Raw genomic sequence first — 22,474 nt, forward strand, 5'->3', positions numbered from 1 at the left:
CGTAGCCAGGGATTGCCTGGAACTTGCCATGTAGACTAAGCTGGCCTTGAACTTGGAGATATGCCTGCATATGGCTTTCCAAAGCTGGGATTAAAGATGTGCTCCACCAAGCCTGCCTTGTTAGTAAAAATTCTTACCCTAGTGAAGCATGAAATGAGGTGAGGCTGGCATCCTGGTTCCTAATCACGTACCTTTTATTTCCAGCCACCACCATGCATTGACAAATTTAGAGAAAAATAGGTGAAACCTAGAGACACCCCAAGAGTCTGCCTTGATCAGAAGGAATAGAGGAAAAAACCCAACAAGTTCCTGGCTATAGATTTGGATCACACCATTTATTGAACATATACTCAGAGGATAATGGAATTGATCAGACACCTGTACAAACTCTAATGGGACTTTATACTGAAAAAGAGAATACCTAAAACCAAATGCTGGCTTGGATCTGTGTCCCAAGACCTATCATAGGTTATTGGTGAGGTCCTTGCATTGTTCTTTTAAGGCCAAACAGTCAGCCTGGTGGTCAGATTTAAAGGAAGAAAGATCGGCTAGTCCGGGTAGGGGTTCAAGGTTTTTACTGCCTATTTTTTCCTTGGCTGTTGCCACAGTTTGCGGAGGACCCCAGGGCCCAGACTCGCCTGTAGTTTTCCAGGACCCACTGGATCCTTCCATTTCCTCTTTCTCCCAGGCTTCTCACACCTAAAGATTCAATAGGATGTCCTCCCCTCTTACCCATTATTCTGGTAGGTACAGTTTTTCATGGGGACGTACACCTTGGGCTAGTGTCTCGATATAAGTGAGTATATACCATTTAGCTCTTTTTGCTTCTGTGTGAACTCACTCATTATGACAATTTCTAGTTCAATCCATTTGTCCACAAATTTTGGAAATTCCTTGTTTTTAATAGCTGAGTAGTATTCCATAGTGTAAATGTACCACAGTTTCTTTATCCATTCTTCTGTTGAGGGACACGTAGGTTGTTTCCAAGTTCTGGCTATTATGAATAAGGCAGCTATGAACATGGTTGAGCATATGTCCCTGTTGTGTGGTAGTACATCCTCTGGGTATATTCCAAGGAGTGGAATAGCTGGGTCTTGAGGAAGCCCTATTCCCATTTTTCTGAGAAAGCACCAGATAGCTTTCCAAAGTGGTTGTACTAGTTTGCATTCCCACCAGCAATGCAGGAGTGTTCCTCTTTCTCCACACCCTCGCCAGCATGAGGTGTCAGTTGAGTTATTGATCTTAGCCATTCTGATGGGTGTAAGATGGAAGAAGATCTAACTCTCACACAAACTCTGGTGCCCCATATTTGATCATGTCCCTTGGATGGAGATGCCTGGTGGCACTCAGAGGAAAGATAATAGGTCACCAAGGAGAGACTTGATACCGTATGAGCATATTCAGGGGGAGGAGATCCCCCTCAGACACAGACATAGGGGAGGGGAGTAGGGGGGGGAAGTGGGAGGAAGGGAGGGATGGGAGGATACATGGGATGGGCTAACAACTGAGATGTAATATGTATAAATTAATAAAAATGTATTAAAAAAAAAAAATAAAGGAAGAAAGATTTTGACTGGACAAGAAGAAAACCTGAGAAAGACACGAAGGGTTCTAAAACTAGCCTGCTTGCAAAGAGATGCATCCTCTCGTCACTCAGGTCTTCACAGTCATTTCGAATGACCTTCAGGCCTTGTAAAAATATTTATGATTAAATGAAGGCTTGTATTAGTGGGGTTGTAATATCTCAGCTTTCCATCATCTTTACTTTCCTAAGGTTCACAATATGTTAAACCTTAAACCCCTTTCTCCTAATCTCCATGCTGCACAGCTTTTTGATATTTCCATATTTGGTTTTCTTTATTATAAAGATCAGCTTTGACATGTATCCATCTCTCTGTATGTGTCTCTACATCTATGAATGATCTTTATAAATAATAAACTTTGTATCAGCAAGGATGTAAACCTATTTCTGACAGTATGGAGGATTAATTCCTTCTGCCCAGGCCGCTGTTTTCATGATCTTGCCAGGTTATAATGGAGTCACACTCAAGCCCTGCAGTGTAAGTGTATTTCTTAACAAAGAAAAAGTACCTACCCACTTATCCCTACTTACCTTCTTTGAGTGTGTAGTGTTAGGGACGAATCTACTTTCACTCTGTTATCAGTAGACCTTCTCATGTGGCTGTCCTATTAGTGTTAGGACATTAATGCTACTATCAAAACCAGCCAAAAGTACCAAGAGCACCATTCTACCAACCCTCTACCTGCCATGCTCTTGTACAAACCCTCTTGTGCTCTGATCTGCCCCCATCCCTTTCACGATGGACGCAGAACACTATTGCATTTTTATTCCACAAGCGTCTCAGGAAATCTGTAAGGCTCTTTAATCAAATATCCAAGGCCAACCTACACTAAATACTCAGCATATATTCCCAAACCAACGATTGTTCTTAGGTAGTTTAGAGGAGCTTCAAAGAGTGAGTTAGGACGTTGCTGGTTTTTTTTTTTTTTTTTTTTTTAATGAACTGCACACAGAGCACAGGCGCCATCTATGGTGGGTGCTTCCTGTGTGTACCCTGACAAGATGTTCTTGTTTTGTTTCCACAACTCTAATTTCACTTCTGTCCTTTTGTCCTCAGCGATGCCTGCAACTTACTGTGTGGTATAAAAGCCTTCCTGTTTAAAGCTTAAAGCTTCCTGCACTAATTTTACACAAGTGCTGAGAAAGATCCAGGTGAGACTTGTTTAGATCTGATGTACCGCAGGGCATTCTGTTTAAGTGAACAGAGAATGTACGAGTTCATGAGGGACAAAATAGTTTTATATTGATTTACTGTTCTTTGCTCCAAAACCAATGGCCCAACACAGTGGAGTCTAATGCTTGTTGCTTAGTGGAATATTTCCTTTTTTAAGTGTGAATGTAGGTATCTCACCCAGTCCCCACTTACCTGAGGTTTAAGGACAAATCTCTTGCCTTTATCTTTCTTCTATCTTGAGGTGAGGCTCACACAAAAGACTCGTGGCACCCTGTGATGTCTGAAAGACACTTTCCTCTTTGGTTCTGCAGTGGGAAGGGATTAGGTCAGCTCCACTGTCTCTTAGAAGTCATGCTAACATATGTAGTGGACAGGTCTGAGACTCCCAACCTAAGAAGGTGATAGTGTCCCCCTTCACCCTGACCCTCTGAATCCAAGAAGTAGATGGTGTGTTATCTACCCTTCTCCTGAACCTAAAGCTGCACGCGCACACACACACACACACACATGCCTTCCTGGGCTTTGAGCCCAGGGTACCCTTATGTGAAAGTAAGAACTCTACCTCTGAGTTATATCCGCAGTCCTTTAGAAGCATTCTTGAAAAGCAGTGGCGAGTGAGCGGCTTAGGAAACATGACCTTGGAGACCTAGGGGCCCCGCTGAGGCAATTACAATGAACTTGGCTGGCTCTGGGAGATCTGCCTCTCAGCTCTCAGTGATCTCTATTCCCCCAGCTCTGTCAAGCCTTACTGACCTACTGTGCGTTTTCAGGACAACTTCTTACTTGCTCAGCTGATTCCGCAGCTCCAAATTCCGTCTGCTTCTGCACGATGACCTCTATTAGTCCTTTGCCAGTCAGACCAAATCCCATGTCACGCTTGAAGCCTGACATGTTCATAAACTACAGCTGTCCTCCTTCTCTGAAGTCTTCGTATGATGCCCGGATAGTAGTTCCCTTGATTCAACTGATATTTATTTCTTTTATATGATCTAGGATGTGTTCATTTCCTTCCTTCTTTCATTTTTTCTAATTTCTTCTTCCCTTCCTTTTCGTTTCTTTTGAATTTCACCCATATTTATTAACTTTTAAGATTAGAATACAAAGTAACAGGATTCGCCATTAGCTCTTCATGCGTATGTACCCTATGCTTTGCCCCTATTTTAATCCCTCCCCGTTGTCACTTTTCCATTCCCTCTCACGCCCAGCTAGTTCACTTTCTTCCTCCAGCTCTAGTTTCTGTTTCTTGACTAATGCATCCCTTCACCTTCTCAATTAACATCCTAGTTCCCTTTCCCTGCTTGCCGGCTTGCTCCTCCTAGCTTGCCCAGTTTGCTTTTCCTACACAGTGCAGGACCACCAGCCCAGGGTTTGAGCCTCTCATGTCAATCATTTAATTTAAAAAAATATGTCCCACAGGCCTGTGTACAGGCAATGTAACCGAGGCATTTTCTCACTTGAGATTTCCTCTTTGCATTTGACTCTAGGTTGTGTCAAGTTGACAGGAAAACTAACAGCACAATTAAGACAGCCTCCTCCTACTCATGATGTCCTTTCTAGTTTTGTGAGCTACACACACATGCACACATGTGCACAAACATGTATCTTTAGGTCTGGATTCTGTATATGAGGGGAAATATTGAAATTGTCTTTCTGACTCTGGCTTATTTTGCTTAACATGATAATTTTAAGTTGCATTCATTTCCCCCAGAGAATATGACTTTGATTTCCTTTATTTCTGACAAGTTTGTACATATATATATATATATATATATATATATATATATATATATATTGCATTTCTTGACTCATTTCTTAGTTGATGGAAATGGAAGTTGGTTCCCTGACCTAGGTGTGGTGCATAATGTGGCAATAAACATTGACAGGACTGATCTCTGTGAGAAATAGACTTGACATTTTTTGTATAAATTCTTAGTTGTGATACAGTTGGGCCATATGATAGATCTATCTTTAGTTTGTTTTCAGGTGGGTACAGTTTTAAGTGTTTTTTTTTGACATTTAATATGCGCACTATAGTTACCTAATTGACCCTCTCCTCCCCCAGCTCCAGCCACATCCCTTCCATTCCTTCTTGGGTTCATTGCCTTTTATTATTATTATTATTTTTATTATTATTATTATTATTATTATTATTATTATTATTATTATTATTATTATTATTATTTTCATCATCATCATCATCATCATCATCATCATTATTATTATTGCGTATATGCCTACTTATACAATTATAAATACAACCTGGTGAGCCTATTTAGTATTTCTCATATGTCTATGTGTTTAGAGATGGTCACTTGGGATTGGATTACCAGTCAGGAGGTGTGTCTCTGGAGAACACTGGTTTTTCTACCTTCAGATGTCCTGTAGCTCTTCATGTGGGGATGGGTTCATCCAAGATCTCTTCCATCCACATTGACGTGCCAATTGGTAGGATCACTGTTCAGGCCTTGTTTAGGCGACCCTACTGTTGAGATTGCCTGGATGTAGCTTCCCTGTCATATATAAAACTTGCAGTTTTGCAGCAGATGTCCCATCCTTGGGCTTTTTATAAGCTTTCTGCTCCCTCTTATGTGCTGATTTTAGTTCTTTTGTTTGTTTGTTTAATCTCTTTACAGCCTCATCCCAGTCTCACCTCTCATCCAGCCATACCCCCTTTTCCTTATTCTCAGATAAGGAGATACCCTGAAGGGGTTCTCAATCAGTATTGGCACCTCAAGTTGGAGCAGGACTAAGTACATCTTCTCCTGCTGGGGTCTAGCAAGGGGAAAGAGATCCAGAGGCAGTCAGTATAGTCAGAGACAGCCACTCCTCCCATTGTTAGGGGACCCACATGTTGCCCACCTGCATATCTGCTGCATACATGTAGGAGGGCTAGGTCCAGCCCATGTATGTTCTTCAGTTGTTGGTTTAGTCTCTGTGAGCCCCGTAGGCGTTTTTACTTTTTAAGGGTGTTTCATATGGATTTTCATAGTGATCGGATTCATTGACAGTTCCACACTGGTTACTATTTGTTTTCTTTTTGACTGTGACTCTGAGTGTGTGAGATGGACTCCCAACGTAGTTATAGTTTGCATTTCTTGGGTGCGCAGTGAAGTTGACCATTTTCCCCATATCTTTAAGAACTTTTGGTTCATTTCATTGTCCCATTCATTAACTGAGAGATTTGATTTCTTGCTATTTAGTTTTCTGAGTTCTTTGTATAGTCTAGATATTCGTTTTCTCTTACATAGATAGCATAGCTCATCTTCCATTCTGTAGGCTGTTCTTCATGCAACCAATTCTTTCCTTTGTTGTGGAGAAGCTTTTTAAATTCCCAAAACTTCATTTTTCACTTGGTGCTCTGTCTTGGCCTGCAGGGTTCGACTAAAACTCGGAATGGAGTTCACCTGTTGAAAATGCAAGACACAAAGAAGGAGAGCAAGTCTGATTGGTCAAACTCTCAAGCTTTATTAGCCAGGCTGCAGCTTTTATAAGTCAGAAGGCAGGGAGGCATATTGCTATAGCAACCCAGCTGCAGGCTTTTCTCAAAACACAGGGAATTCCAGGCAGGGCCATAATGTCCTGCCCCACAGGGTATCTGGCTCCATCCTTGTCTAGTCTAACTGCTAAACCATAACAGGGTTGTTCCATCTCTATCTGTTTTTAGTCTAACTGCTGACCCACAACAGGGTCAGCTAGTTTCTGGTGAAAGGCAAGCTCTGGGAAAACAGAGACTTAAATGTGCAGACTTGGACAAGATGGCTGAACATTGGCCATATGGCTATTGTCCCCAACAGTGCTCCTTCTTGAACAAGTAGAATCCTATTCAGAAGTCTGTTCCCATGCTCCTATCTCTAAATGTCTCCCCTCCTATTCTTCTAGCAGTTTCTGGATTTTAAGCTTTACATTAAAGTCACTGATGCATTTGGAGTTGATTTTTTTTTTTTTTGGTACAGGACAAGAGGGATGCATTCTTGGAATTGATCAGCAAGTCTTTCTGGGCTTGGACTTTCAAAAGAGATTTTATTTCATTTTAAAGTATGTGTTGTCTTAGTTCCTGATCTGATTGCTGTGAAGGAACCCTATGACCAAGGCAACGCTTAGAAAATAAAGGTCTCAACTCGGGGCTTGCTTACAGCTCCAGAGGGCTAGTCACGGTCACCTTGATGGGAAACAGACAGGCATGGCGCTGGAGCAGTAGTCAAGAGCTTTACATCCTGATCCCTGGGCAGCAGGCAGGGAGATAGGGAGACACTGGACCTGGCCTGGGCTTCCAGTGACACACTCCCTCCAGCGAGGCCACACCCACTAATCCTTCCCTAACAGGCATCAGCTGGGGACTAAACAGGCAGATATGTGAGCCTATGGGGGACATCCACATTCAAACCACCCCATGTGTGTACCTGTGTGTAAAAGAGAAAAACCTACGACTCCAGGTGGATCTCCAAAAACACTGACAACAGCTTGATGCCTTGGGCCAGTGGGCCATTAACAGTCCAATATGTAATCGGACTTTCTTGTCTCCCCTTTTACTTTTTTTCTTAATCCTCCTAATCTCACTCTGCCTCGTAAACTTCCGGGGGTCCTCCTGAAGAGTGGTATTGTACTCTTAACCTGTGTGTATCTTCCGAGGTGGAGATAGGCCTAGACTTTTTATGTTGGTGAAGAAGAGGTAACAAATTAATATTACTTTCCTTTCTGGCAAATGGATGTTAAATATATTTTTTATTGAGTATAACATTTGAATCCCCCCTTAAAACCCATGAAAATTTTGTTTTTCTCAAGAATTAAAAAGGTAAGCTACAAACACCTTTTACTCTACTAAGGAAGTAATGGTTGCACAGAGCTGCTTATTTTAATGGTTTTTCCCTGTCTTAAAGTCTAAACAGAATTACATTTTTTGGTTGTCAGAATAGAGGTATTTTACTTGTTTATTTAAGGTTGTTACTGGATATTTTTATGTATACTGGCCCAAACCTCAGCACAGGTCAACAGTGTCTACTTGGACCAATTTTAACAAAGTACAAAGTTAAGGTAGGAAAAGCTTTCAGCAGGGGGCACGGTTAGAATGAAGCCAGAAAAACATTTTCTTCTAGGGATTTCTGTCATCTTATGATTCCCCTGCATAGAAGTCAAAGCATCTTTTAGGAAAGACCCTGTCTCATTTTCTCACCTACGTTCTTTTATTTTTTCCTTCCTTTTTTAAGATCACTACTTCTATCTCTATGAATAATTTTTTTGATCCATCATGTGGCACTCATACTTGTCAATAAATGCTTTTCTTAAGTCTCTATGAGTAAAACCAGATTAATAAATTGGTCTATTTTGCACAGGTTTACATTCTCAGTTCCTAGAACAATGGGTGGCATGAAACAGCTGTTGAAAAATAAGTCCCAGATGCCTTCAGCGTTGGCCTGCACAAGGTCTTGGACAGATACTTAGAGCATCATGAATGTTGAGCCCTACTTCAGGGGTGGGACGTAGCAGTTGTCTTGTTTACCGGAGATGTAGTCTGTTTAAAAAACGGAAGACGGCATGCAACAAAGACGTCAAGCAGTGTCTTACATTGAGGTGAAGGCTTTCTCTCTCCATGCTCCATCAGAAAAACTAATTTTCTTCTCAATCAAGACTTTTATTCTGTGGACCAGTTAATGAGCTTTGGGAGATAGCTTATACTTCTTAATTCCTCAAGGCCATGCTGAGCCCAGATTGTAGGAGCACAACTTCTATGGCTTCCTGAATCATCCAAGTAAACGTCTCCAAAATGAAATCCAGAAACTCCACATTTAGTGCAGCCTACCTTCTTCTCTTTGCATGCCCCATATGCCTGGCAGTGAGGAACACCCACGTCAGTCACAGCATCTTCTTCACCGCTCATGGGTCTCCCCAGTCCAACCTTGAGGCCAGTCCATAGCTAGGTCTTAGTCATGTCCATGTTTGATAATTTGGAAAATAAAGCCTCTCTGGAAAACATCTTCAACCTAGTATGATGCCATATTTGTTGGAAAAAAAATTTAAATTTTGTCTAAGGCTTTTGAGATCCTCCACGGTGATGTTTAAAAAACTGCCTAAAAACTTTCTTTTATGTTTCTTTTTTTGATCCAGACCAGCCTTAAAATTGCAATTCTCCTGCCTTAGTTTTTAACCAGTGCTGGGACTCTATTTCTGTACCATTGGATTTACATGTTTGAGCATCAACTGCAGCTTACTATTCCCAAAGTCCCTCTGGTAGATGTCAGCCATTATCCCTATACCTCTGCCTCATAACAAAAGTAAACGTTGTCTCTGGTCCCAATGCCTCAGGGATTAGGCAGCAATGAGCCCTGCTGTAGGAGTCTAGTGCACAGGAGTGAGAGGTAGAGAGGCAGAGATAAATAAACACTTCCTCCCAAATGTCAGTCACAAATGCTAACAAAAACAACCATGACTAGAAGCATTGTGTCTTCAAGAGGACAGTGTGGAAGAGATCTGGTTCCCGATCGTGATGGCTGGTTTTGTTTTTTGTTTTTGACACAACCTAGACATAACTGAGAAGAGGAAACAGTACTTGAGAAAATACCTCTGGTATAGGGAGAGATGGCTCAGTGGTTAAGAGAAACTAACTCTGTAAGACTGGCCTGTAGGCAAGCCTGGAGAGGCATTTTCTCAATTAGTGATTCATGGGGGAGGTCTAGCCCACTGTGGGTGATGCCACTCATGAGCAGGTGGTACTGGGGTGTATAAGAAATCAGGCTGATGATCATACTGAGTGAGTTAACCCAGAAGCAGGAAGACATACATGGTATATACTCACTTATAATTGTAAACTTGCCCAAAAGGGATGTCCCATGAAGGTCTTCACTTAGCAGAAGATTGGGATAGATGTGAGGACATCCTATTGAGATCCTAGGTGAGAGAAGTATGGGAGAATGGGAAAATAGAAGGACCCAGAGGGTCCAAGAAACCTACAAGAAGAACATCATGATGGGCAGATCTGGACCCAGGGGGGTCTGCTCAAACTACTGCACCAACGAAGGACAATACATGCAGTAAACACTGAACCTCTACTCATACCTAGCCAATGGGCAGGACATTCTGCACAGTTATGTGGAGAGTGGGGACTGACCTGCACATGAACTCTGGTGCCCCATATTTGATCACTTTCCCATCCCATGGTGGGGAGGCCTGGTGGCACTCAGAGAAAGGATAAGCAGGCTACCAAGATGAGACTTGCTAGCCTATGACTATATAGTGGGGGAGGAGGTCCCCCTAGGTCACAGACCTAGGGGAGGGGAATAGGGTGAAAGCAGGAGGGAAGGAGGAATGGGTGGATACAAGTGAGGGGAAAACAATTGAGATGTAATCTGAATAAATTAATTAAATAATTAAATTAAAAATTTAAAAAGAAAGAAGAAAAGCAGAAAACAAACAAACAAACAAACCAAAAAAGAAAAAAAGAAAAAAAAAAAGAAAAAGAAAAAGAAAAAGAAATCAAGCCGAGCAAGCCATGGAGAGCAATCCAGTAAGCAGCTTTCTATATGGCTTCTGCTTCTGTTGCTGCCTCTAGGTTCCTTCTTGAGTCTCTGCCCTGAGTTCTCCAGTGATGGGCTGTGTTACCTATAAGTCTGTGATGGAATAACCCTTTACTCCCCAAATTGCTCTTGGTTATGGTGTTTTATTACAACAAAAGAAACCCCAACCACGGTACCAAATAATTTGTCCCAGGAAAAGAAAGAAATGATGCCAGGCTCATATAATTGGTTCTTAATCCTAGCTTTCAATTGACATCCACACTTAAATAAGACACAGACCTAATATGATCAGAGAAATGCCTAGTTAAGTCAACTTCCGCACAGTGGGCTTGTTTTAAAGTTTAAAACCTTGAAAAAAACACATAATCAAAGAACAATAAGGTTAACAAAGCGGCCCTAATCATTCTACATGAAAAGCAGCTGTGTTTCCAATTACGGTTGTAGCATAGACAAGAGCATGCGCAAATCCAGGCAGGGTCATTCATGTTTGTGTTTAAAGATCTGTGGCTGTTTTTCTAAAGCTAAAACTGGGAACAGCTGGCTGGATTCACAGGAAGGTGGATTGTGGCTTAGGAAGACACAGTCTTGCTGAGTGAATGGAGTCTGAAAGTGGATTCTCTGGAAAGGTGCTGAGTCTCTAGAGATTTCTAAGCTTCTTGGCCACTCTGAGAAGGAAAGGGAGCATTTCAGGATGTTACGCACATACTTCTGTACTCGGTCTTTCCATGATGAGTTCCTTCATGTCCGCTGTTTTTAAATTTTATTTTCATTTTTAATACATCCTGACTATAGGTTCCCCTCCCTCCACTCTTCCCAGTCTTCTCCTACTCCTCCCAGTGCCTGCTCCCATCTTCCTTCTCCCCCAGATCCATTCCTTCTTCCCTCCGGAAAAAAAAAAACAACAAGTTTTCCAGAAATATCTACTGCACATGGCATAATAATATGGAATAACTCCACATTTGAGTGGAGAGTGGGGTCTGACTTTCACATGAACTCTGGTGCCCCTTTTCTGACCACGTCCCCTGGATGGGGAGACCTGGTGGCACTCAGAGGAAGGATAGCAGGTTACCAAGAAGAGACTTGATACCCTATGAGCATATACAGGGGGAGGAAGTCCCCCTCAGTCACAGTCATAGGGGAGGGGAGTGGGGGCGGGAAATGGGAGGGAGGGAGGAATGGGAGGATACAAGGGATGGGATAACAATTGAGATGTAATATGAATAAATTAATAAAACATTAAAAAATAATACGGAATACGACTAGGCACAGACCCTCATATGGGTCAAGGTAACCCATAGGAGGGCAAAGTAGGAGTCCCACAAAACACTAGGCTAACAACCATAACATAGATGCAGATGTCCTCTAGTCTTTGAGATATTTTTCTTGATTGATCAATTTTCTTTGATTTTCTTGATTTTTTTCTGAACACGATCCTGTTATTTATCACCTGCCTCTGACTTTTGTCATTTATTTTAGCCTTGACATTATGCTGTTTGAGTTTTAAGAGGGATTTCAAAATTATTTTTAGTGTTAACCTTAATACTTTTTTATTTCGATTATTTATTTATTTACTTACTTACTTATTTATTTTGTTTTTCAAGACAGGGCTTCTCTGTGTAGCCTTGGCTGTCCTGGACTCACTTTGTAGACCAGGCTGGCCTCGAACTCACAGAGATCTGCCTGCCTGAGTGTTGGGATTACAGGCATGTGTCACTACGCCTGGCTTAGCTTTCATAATTAAAAAAATGAGTTTAAAAACTAATTTTGCTGTTTATATGACTGTAAAGGAAGAGGTGCCTATAAGAATATTTGGCACGTTCCATGTGGGTTAGGTAGAGGGCAAGCAGATAAGAGAGCACCAAAGACTTTAGGCGTGACAAAATGTTTTTCATTGAGTTTAACTTCTTTATACACTGTATGCCCAATAAAATGGAGTTTAGCATTAATAGTTTCCTGGAATGTTTTTCATTTTCTAAATTTTAACTGTGGAGGCAGAAGTTACCCAGACAGTCAGTGGCTGAAAAAAAGATGGAAGGAAAAAAGAGGACAAAGGAAACAGAATGTTCATGTTAATGTTTCAGTTTTACCCAGCGACCCCTTGTGGTCTAGATTAGAGGCTGTGGGAATGTACACGTATGCACACCTATGTTTGTACATGTGTGTTGGTCGCTCTGCTGTTGTGATAGAACACCTACCAGAACAACTTAAGGGAATTTATTTTGTCTTACTGATTCAGTGATTTCTTGCCAGCATGATGGGTGAGAGCCACTCAGATCATAGCAGCTGGACGCGGAGTTTATTCTTTCTCTCTTTTTCTCCACTTTCTCTTTCGTCTCTGTCTCTCTGTGAGAATTGAACCTAGGGTCTTGCCCGTGCTAGGCAGTGTCCTACTATTGACCTACAGCATCAAATCTCTTTTGAGGTTTTATTTTGTAACGGGGTGTAAGTTGCCCAGAATGACCTTTTGCTCTCAGTGTAAGCCACACAGGCTTGGATTACTGTCCCAGAGGAGCTGGTTTACAGTCTCACTACAAGTCCAAGCTGAACTATTCACTTTTTTGACACTAGCTCAATGTCTGTTGAGCTCCATACATTTCCCAACTCAGGAATATTTCTCCAACCCTCTCTCTGTTTGGATTTTTTTTTCAAAGCTTTGTTTTCTCCTACATCACTTCCGGGATGTTGTGTAGTTATTTCACTTGAGTTGAAACATCTGCTAGAGTGAGGTAGAAGGCTCGTAAGACTTTGGAAATAAAACTCACAAGGTTAAGAACGTAAATAGAACTTGCAAGACCCAGGAAGTTCCCAAATTTACAAGATTCACAAGACCCTTCTCCAGTTTGTATAAGCAGTAAAGATGGCTGCGGAGTGGGAACTCTCCAATGGGCAGCTGCCTGTAAGTAGTGCAAGGAGCTCCGGGGATATGCAGCCTCTATGAATCATTTCCTATGAAAGATTGAGCTTGTCAGTGATGCTTCTGCATTTGAGTCATGTGTGTTCCTGTAAACAACCCTTGACCCATATTCCTGCAAGCAGCCTCAGTAAACTCACTGGTTCACGAACCTTGACTTAAGTGGAATCAATTTGTTTGTCTGTTATTTATGCCCCACGTATGGTGAATCTACATTCTGTTTATATATGTAGGAAAAGGCACACATATTAGAACCGTATTTTGATGAATTTATTTTCCTTCATGTGAAAGGTATACTTTAGGTGAGTTTGATGATTTTTACTTTTAACTTTATGTTATAGATGGTTGTGAGCCACCTTGTGGTTGCTGGGAATTGAACTCATGCCCTCTGGAAGAGCAGACAGTGCTCTTAAGGGCCAAGCCATCTCTCCAGCCCAAATTTTTATGTTATAATTGCGTAATTTTTATAACACTGTAATATGTGTTTGCAATATGAATCACCTATTCAGGGTAATGTGTGTTTTTATTTCCTCGAAATTTTTTCATTTTTATGTATTTGGTGTAGGGGGAAAGGGCTAAGGAAAGAGTACCCTATCTCTGACTTAACCCCAAGCCTAAGACCAGGGCCATGGAAAAATACCCTGCTCCTAGAAACATGGAAATCCCCACTCCCCAAAGTTGGAAGCAAAGCAATACGTCTGGCATGTTGTACTTTTCCACTAGCACATTGTACATGCTCCAACAAGCTCTACAGAAAGCACCCTCCTTTTACCCCTCTGATGTCTGCCCTCCCATTCAGAGGTAGCTGTCATTCTGTCTCTCCCCAATAAATCTCTTATGTGAGCTTTGCTGTGTGGTGTGACTTTACGGCATTCCTTTGCTCCCGACTGCCAAGATGACCCTCCTGCTGGAGAAACACTTTCAATTAGAATCTTCAAACTCTCTTCTTCTTGTAAATTGGAACTACACCATACATTATTTAAGACACAACCACACCCCAGGCTATAAGTTATGAGAAACAATTCCTATTTTCTCAGTGCATATTTCTTCACTATTTGACTTTGATTCCACTCATCGTTCCTCTTCCGAGTCTCTACTGATGAATTTCCTGTTTGCTACTTCTTTGGAAAACATTTTATTCTATATGTATGACAATTTGAGTACATGTATGTATGTATGTATGTATGTATGTATGTATGTATGTGCTTCATATCTATGCAGTACCTGTGGAGGTCAGAAGAAGGAATCAGATCCTCTGGAACTGGAGTTTCAGAGGGTTGTGAGGCAGATGTGAGTGCTGGGAAGCAAACCTGCACCATGTGGAAGAGCACCCAATTCTCTTAACTGATGGGCCATCCCTCCCCACTGCTTGTTTCTTCTATGGAAACCAACCCCATGTGTGAAGAGAACATAGAGTATTTGAGATTCTTTGAAATATTATACTCTAAAAAACCTAATATAATGCCTTCAGTTCTGCCCTTTTTGACAAAACAAACATATAACCCCCAAACACATTTCTTTTTTTGGTGTGTGACTCAATAGCATTTCATTATGTATGTATGTCACATTAATTATGCTTCCATTGGGGGGAATGATGTAAATAGTGTTGCAATAAACATGGAAGCTGAATAGAATAAATATATTGCATGTTATATAAAGTGACCCAATTGTCAATCTTGCTGCAGGAAACGACATGTTAATATCATCCTTTAACCAGTGAAGTCTTCAGGATTTTGCCTTTCCCCTCACATAGTTAAAACAGATCATCTGATATTGGATGGGCTCCACAAAATGTTTTTGTTCACGTTGACTTAATTGCCACGCACATCTCATCATAGAAGTACAATCGCTGTATTAGAAATGGGCCTGGAGATGTGAGAGGACACTGCAGGAGAGATGTCTGACTCTTGGCCTCTGCCTTTGACACAATGCCTTCCACCGGGCACCATGTTGTGAATATTGACTAGAGGTTGACATTTTTCTTCTGAGTTCAGTCTCCTCTTACTCCCAATTATGCCTACAACTCATATCCATTCTCCACAGGAGACTCACTCTACCTCTTTCCCAGGCTCATCCCTTCGGGAAATTGTGACACACAGCAACACCTACTCCACGTGGCCTGAAGTTCTGCACACTGGACTAAAAAGTGTCTTAGACCATCAGTTCTAATAATTAAAGAATGCAATCATGATGCTCACTGAGAACTATCTTCTTCTGACTAACGATCTTCTATAGGAAGAATGAGTTTTATGTTATGAGAAATATTAGACAATATTTGGGTAAACTTCTGGCCCCTTTCTACTTGGTGTCTTTACCTCTCCCTAGTACTTTGCACAGAGCCCCCTTCATGTCCTTGTTCCTCAGAGTATAAATCAGAGGGTTCATCATCGGAGTGATTATAGTATAAAAGAGGGCAACAAACTTTTCTTCACTCCCAGAATCCTTGTGCACAGGTTGGAGATATGTGTACATGGCTGAGCCATAAAACAGAGAAACCACCATAAGGTGGGACCCACAAGTCCCCAGAGCCTTTCTTTGACCAGCTCTTGACTTGATCTTCAGCACTACATGAGCAATGTGCGCATAGGTGGCTAGAATTAGTGCTACAGGACAGACCAAAAGGATGGCTCCGGCCACAAACAAGTTGGCCTCTGTTCTCCCCATGTCCTCACAAGCCAGCCTCAAGAGAACAAGCATATCACAGAAGAAGTGATTCAGGTGATGGCTACAGAGAGGTATGGTCAGGAGGAGGCTGGTCTGAGTCAGAGCGTTCAGGAGGCCTCCTACCCAGGAGGAGATGGCCAATGCCTGGCAGAGAAGAGGGTGCATGATGCTGGTGTAGTGTAGCGGGCGGCACACAGCGGCATAGCGGTCGAAAGCCATCGCCACAAGGAGCACACACTCAGTTCCACCCAGTAAGAGCGTTATGAAGAACTGGGTCATACACGCAGCGTAGCTCATGGTCTTGTCAATTCCAGAAACATTGACGAGAAGCTGCGGCACAGTGCTGGTGGTGTAGCAGAGGTCCAGGAAGGAGAGGTTGTTAAGGAAGAAGTACATGGGTGTTTGCAGTCGACGATCCATTCGTGAGAGCATGATGATGGTGGAGTTGCCAATGATGGTTAGGAAATAGAAAATTGAAATGAAGACAAAAAGGACATGTTCCAGTTGAGGCCAATCTGAGAAGCCAATTAAAATGAAGCTACCTTCCAAACTGTTATTGGAACTGCCCATAGCCCGTCTCCTTCACAAAAACCGAAACAATTCAGTGCTTCCTATCCTAGCAGGCACTTTGAAGTCACTTGAGCCCACAAAGTAACTCAACGCTGTGTGAAGCCGGGAATATTTGCTTTTATTCTAGTTTATCTCTTGTTGACTTTGCCTGGGGGTCACAAGCTGAAGACACAGAATTCTTGCTCTAAAGATCCTGCTGTCAGCATGGATCCCAGGAACAGGACGGCCTGTGGGGCAGGAGAGATGATTACCAAATTGTCTGTAGTGGATTGGCTACAAACTGCAGCACATAATCTGATAGGAACCAGATTGGATCCCTGATATCACTGATGAACACAGAGCAACTTCAGCACCAGTGTCGAGATGGTGTGTAGGACCACACCCTAACCCAGGCCAGGTCCTCATGCTTGGGAGCAAACACTTTCCCCACTGAACCGTCTCCCAGACTCTGAATTTTCTTTAAAACACTTAACTATTTCTGTGAATATCTCCACATAGAATTTTGAAACTTGCACATTGATTTTATGTATTTGAAAGATCAGATATTGTTTGTGTTCAATTCTCAGTGTGTTTGTTCTTGTGCGTCTATGTGTAATCTTTATACTTAAGATTCTTCCTTCCTTCCTTTGTTTTTTGTTTTTTCAAGGCAAGGTTTCTCTGTGTAACCTTGGCTGTCCTGGACTCACTTTGTAGACCAGGCTAGCCTCAAACTCACAGAGATCTGCCTGTCTCTGCCTTCCCGAGTGTTGGGATTACAGGTGTGCACCACTGTGCCAGGTTTATACCTGAATTTCTTGATCAGCAGTCATGTTCATTTTTTAAGTGTTTATAGGAGTTTATATGAGATCTACATTCTAAAATATTAGCAAGAGAATATGCTCCCACTGAATTAATGCATTCATATTGCACAGCCAGAAGATGCGCACACACCTCTCCTGTGAGCTTCCTTCTGCCCATCCACTGCTGGTCTCATGAACATGTCCTGACCCACGGTGGTATCCAGAGGTAGTGTAACACTTGCATGCTCTACAGGCGCCTTTCCTGCTGGTGCTAACATACTTACAAGTTGGCTAATTCACTAGCTATACATCTCACCGTACATGTGCCCTTTAGGACATCTATAAAGTTTAGATGCTGTAGAAGGCAATTCTTGTACAATACACGTGACTACTCTACCAAAAATGAATGTATAGAGACCCTGGTTATAACTGAAAATTATCTCATGGAGATAGAAGCAAAGAGTCCTTCCCTCGTCGGTCCTTGTCCTCCTCAGCGCAACTTCAGGGACTTATGTTTAGTATGATGCCAGCAAGAAGACTGACTCTCAGAAGACAGTTCTTCCTAACAACGAGCAGGACGTTTACAGACTATTTAGCTATTTCTAACCTCCTTTGGGCATGAGGACTTCCCCTTTAGTACCCAGAAATAGTAACTGAAACACACATCTGGAAGAATGGGTGTGGAACCCGAAGTAAGAGGCACAGCGTCTCCCTCTCTGCGCATTCTTCCCTTCCACCCATGGCCACGCCCCAGGGAAGAGTCAGTCTCTGCCCCAAGACAGCAAGCTTAATCAGGTTCCCCCATGCAACCACTCCTACTGGCTAACAGAAACAGCCCCTAAAGTGTCTTTCCCCACAGCGTCGTACATTTTATTCATTGCACATACGTGCGTGGGCTCGTGTGTGTCATGGCGTATTTGCGGACGTCAGAGGACAACTATGAGAATTGACCGTCTCCTTCTGCTGGGTGGATCCTGGGAACTGAACCGAGACTGTCAGGGTCCGGGTCAAGCTCCTTTACCTTCTGAGCCACTTTGAGGGCCCATTGTGTATTTTTAAACATCTTGAGACCAGGTGTTTCCAAGAAAGACCCAAGTTTCCCAGGCATACATACTGTAGTGGCCAACGAAGTGCACAGAGCTAACAGTAAGCTTGGTCAGCGGCTGTTTAACGCAAATTGTTAGACAATCTCTGTGGTCTTCACCCTTCAGCTTGCCCACTAACTTAGTGACACTGTCAGAATATGGTGAAACTTAATTCAAGCAAACAATTTGATTTTTTTTTCTGGAGGAAATGAGGATGTTTCCTCTTTTCCTTCCAATCTATCTTCCTTTTTAGACCTTATATTTCCCCATCTCACTGAAAGTCGTTTTTTACGCACTACACTGTATCACACAGTTTTCCTTCCCTGTCTCCTTCCAGCTCCACACCATCCAATTTCTATCTATTTCCTTTATCTTTTGAAAAACAAAGAGACAAAATAAACAAACAAACCAGAATGAAGAAGAAATACGGACGAAACAGGTACACACACGCTCCAAAACCCATAAAACACAAAAATCAGAAACCATAATATACAAGCAAAAACCCAGTAAGGTTAAAAATTGACCAAATAAAGCAATATGAGAAAAAAAAACCTTTTAAAAATGCCATTTAGTTGGTTTTGTGTTGGGTCTACTTCTGGGCATGGGTTTAGATTAAGCAATGCAACTCTATTGGAGGAAAAAAGGTTTTGCTTTCTAAGTAGTTGTCAGTTGAAGATACTGGCTCAGTCCCAGATAGGAGCTTGTGTCTGATTCCCCCTCTCTGGCACCAGGCTGACATGCGCAAGCTGTGTGTGTGCTGCCACAGTCTCTGTGAGTTCGTATATGAGTCTGTCCTGTTCTGTCAGGAAGGCTCAGTTTCCTTAGTGTCATCCATCCTCTCTGCCTCTTCCAATTTTTCCTCCTCCTCTTCTACTTAATACCCTGGCCCTTGAGGTGAGGGGTTTGATGAAGACATCCTATCAGAGCAGAGCTCATACGAACTCACAGAGACTGAAGCAGCAAGCAGGGAGACTGTGTGGGTTGGCAGCAGGTCCACGATGCATATATTATGGCTTGCAGCTTAGTGATTATTTTTATAAGACTCCTGCGTAAGTGGAGAGGGTTTCTGATTCTTGCGCTTTCTCCTGGGCTCTTTTTGTCCTGTTGGTTTGCCTTGTCCAATTTCAATGTGATTTTTGTTTTATGTTATGTTTTTGTTATCTCTGAGAAGCCTGTTCTTTTCTAAAGAGAGATGGGAGAGTGGATCCAGATGGGAGGGGAGGTAGGAAAGGACCGGGAGGAGTAGACAGAGGGAAAACTGTAATCAGGATATATTGTATGAGAATAGAATCTACTTTCAGTAAGAGAAGGGAGAGAGAGGGAGAGAGGGACAGAGAGAACACAATGTAACACTAACATTACTTGCACTGGATTTTTTTTGTGTGTGTAATCAGCTTTTGTAATCTAAGCTAGTGCATAGCTGTAATCTTAATTATGTCATCTTTCACGTTCCTGGTCTAGAGTAATGTGTGTGTTCTGTAATCATTTGCTGGAAATAGCAAAAATAAGGGCTGAGAATGAATATCCACAAGAACTGTTTGACACAAGACGTGGAACTTGCTTGATAAATGATGCAATTTATAGTAAAAAAAAAAAAGACAAGGAACAACAATGGATATGCAGCACAGCACACACTTCTGTAGGTAAGAGGTCCTGGGAAGTTGGCAGCAGTGGCGTAATAGCAGGGACATTGAATCTCACAGAATCTTTACAGGGAAGCAGGCAAGCAGCTTGTGCATGGTCTGATGTGGTCCTTGGTCCCCACAGCTCACGTGGTGACCTCTTAACTTCCAAACGGATGTAAAGAAAGGTGAGGCTGAACTGGACAACGTGCAAAGAGTGAGATACTATGGAACACTCAGACCACACATTCTTGAATTTGAAACTGGCCCCACTGCCTTCAGTTATGTATGAGAGGGTAGATCCCTCATTAGTGTTTCAGAGAAAGGCCATGTTGTAAGACCTCACTGGACATCTGCAATCCTTCTAGAGATCTTAACTACTACAGACTTAGTCACTCCCTGCTCTGTACCCTATCCCTTTCACAATAGAAACCACTCAGTACCCCCATCTCATCTCAGTACACTTGGGGTGCTCTGTAAGACCCTCTCATCAAATACACAATAATGACATCGCTATTTCATGTATAAACCACAAAACCAGAGTTCACACAACATTGTCTCTATCCGTGATGGATTCCCACCTGGTGTGCCCTTTTCAATATAATAGTTCAATAATCGAATAATTCTGGTTGTATTCCAACAACTCTGACAGTTTTCCTTTCTTTATCTCCTGGCTCTGATGTTTCCAATTTACTTGAGCTTTGGCATTGTAGTGTTGGAGATTTGCAAGGGAGCGCAAACCAATTTTATATCATCCCTCACAGTTTACATTGACTGGAAAACGCCGCAGGGAAGGTTTTTTGATACTCTGTACAGAGCAGCGAGAGGGTGAGCAAGTGGTGGAGATCTAGTTATTCTGTGAGAGGTACAAAATGAGTTTGGATTTATTTACTTGTCCACACACTGTCTGCACCCACAATGGAACCCGAGTGCAAATCACCTTGAGGACTATTTCGCATTTCCTAGATTTTAATGGTAAAGACTGAGTGAGTAGCAGCCCATTCTGCACTTACCTGGAGCTCAAGGACAGAAAACAGTTGTTCTCATCTTCGTTGATTTTTATTGGCATGAAGGAGAGATGAAATCTATTAAGGTAGTGGTGGGATCCACCGGTGACGGAAAAGACATTTTCCACATGGCTCCTGATGTCATCTTTAGTGAGATGGGACTCAAATCAGAGTTACTATGCTAGAGAGATTACCATAGCATGTGGTCCATTCCCTCACTCGGAGCAGAGATGGCTGATACCAAAGCCTAGAAGCTGGGAGCATCTTTCTCACTAAGCCTCTGCTTTCTTAGCCCTAGTTATTTTGCATCCTTCGACTCTGTTGTTTAATTGGAGTATTCCCAGCCCATTTCCTGACCGTAAGGCCTCAACACACTTTTTGTCTGGGGACATTGGAAAGGATACTTTAAAGGAGTAGAGAATGAGTTAATTAATAATCATGGCCTTGGAGACTTCTGGGCTCCATTGTGGTAATTATTACCCAGTGGCTGGTCCTTTAAGATCTGGCCTGCAGCCCTCAGTTCTTGCTCTTCCCAATGCTCTGCCAGACAAACTTGAGTTCTTCACAGTTTCCCCAGAACACAACTTCTTTGCCCCAGAACTCTGCAGTCTGAGAGTCCCTCCATTTTGACCCCAACTTTGACTAGATCTTAATCAATCAGACCAAAGTCCAAGTCTCACTTAAACACTGCCACGTTCATCACACCTCAAATTCATTTCTTCTCTACGCTTTTCATATGGTGCCCAAAAATATGTCACATATGTCAAAGATAGTATCAAGCTTGTGACAGGCAGCCTAGGGGATGATACCAGTGTTCCTTGATTATGTATCAACTCTTTTAGGGTCCATTAGCAATGTGATGTTTGTATCTGATCAGCCAAAGGAGATGTATCTTTGCTGGCACATGATTTATCTTTAGACCTTTTCAGAACTATTCTTGCAACACCGTTGAGTAGATCTTTTCTCTCATAGGTCATACAGCAGAGCTGTTTTGAATGGAATTTGGATTTAGCTGAGGTGCATTTTCTTTCCTTAACAAAGCTGAGGTCAAATCAGTCAAGTGATAGAGCACAGATTACAAGCATGGAAACCAAGAGTCTAGCCTGACAGCCAGTGAGGCCCTATGATCATATACATTAGCCTATAGAATCGGTAACTGTGTGCACACTATTGCATACAACTTGGGACAGTGGTGTGCTTGAGGATGACACTTATCAACAGTGACCAGGGTGAAAGACAATGAGGGAAAAGATGAATTTGATGTATATCCAAATCATAGAGCAAATAGTTTTGGTTAACTAATTAGTTGAGGAGTCTGAGGAAGGAGAGGTTTTTAAGGCTCCTCTTAAGGTTTTTGATTGAGAACTAGTGCCAATAGTTAGGAAAGTTTAGCAAACACACATATAGAATATATATGACAATCATCTTGTATAGTGCATAAAATAATAAAGTTGTACATACTAAGGGGATATTATACAATGATTTTGTATAAGTATGCATTACATAATATCTAAATCAAGTTAAGTACATGTATTTCTTCAAATATCATTCTTTCTGAAAAAATTTTAAAAT

The 22,474-nt window shown here is 42.0% G+C and overlaps 1 protein-coding gene across 1 annotated transcript; it reads right to left on the bottom strand.

Annotated features, from left to right (window-relative positions):
- Positions 1-15,473: 15,473 nt before the first annotated feature.
- On the bottom strand, positions 15,474-16,409 carry LOC311586357 (olfactory receptor 2Y1B-like; the record flags this gene model as incomplete). Its single annotated transcript, XM_084762311.1, has 1 exon — positions 15,474-16,409. The coding sequence occupies one exon, from the start codon at positions 16,407-16,409 to the stop codon at positions 15,474-15,476; it is 936 nt and encodes a 311-aa protein (XP_084618437.1).
- Positions 16,410-22,474: the final 6,065 nt, after the last annotated feature.

The sequence above is a fragment of the Acomys minous genome (assembly GCF_964271855.1).
Source record: "Acomys minous genome assembly, chromosome: 16".
NCBI lineage: Eukaryota > Metazoa > Chordata > Mammalia > Rodentia > Muridae > Acomys > Acomys minous.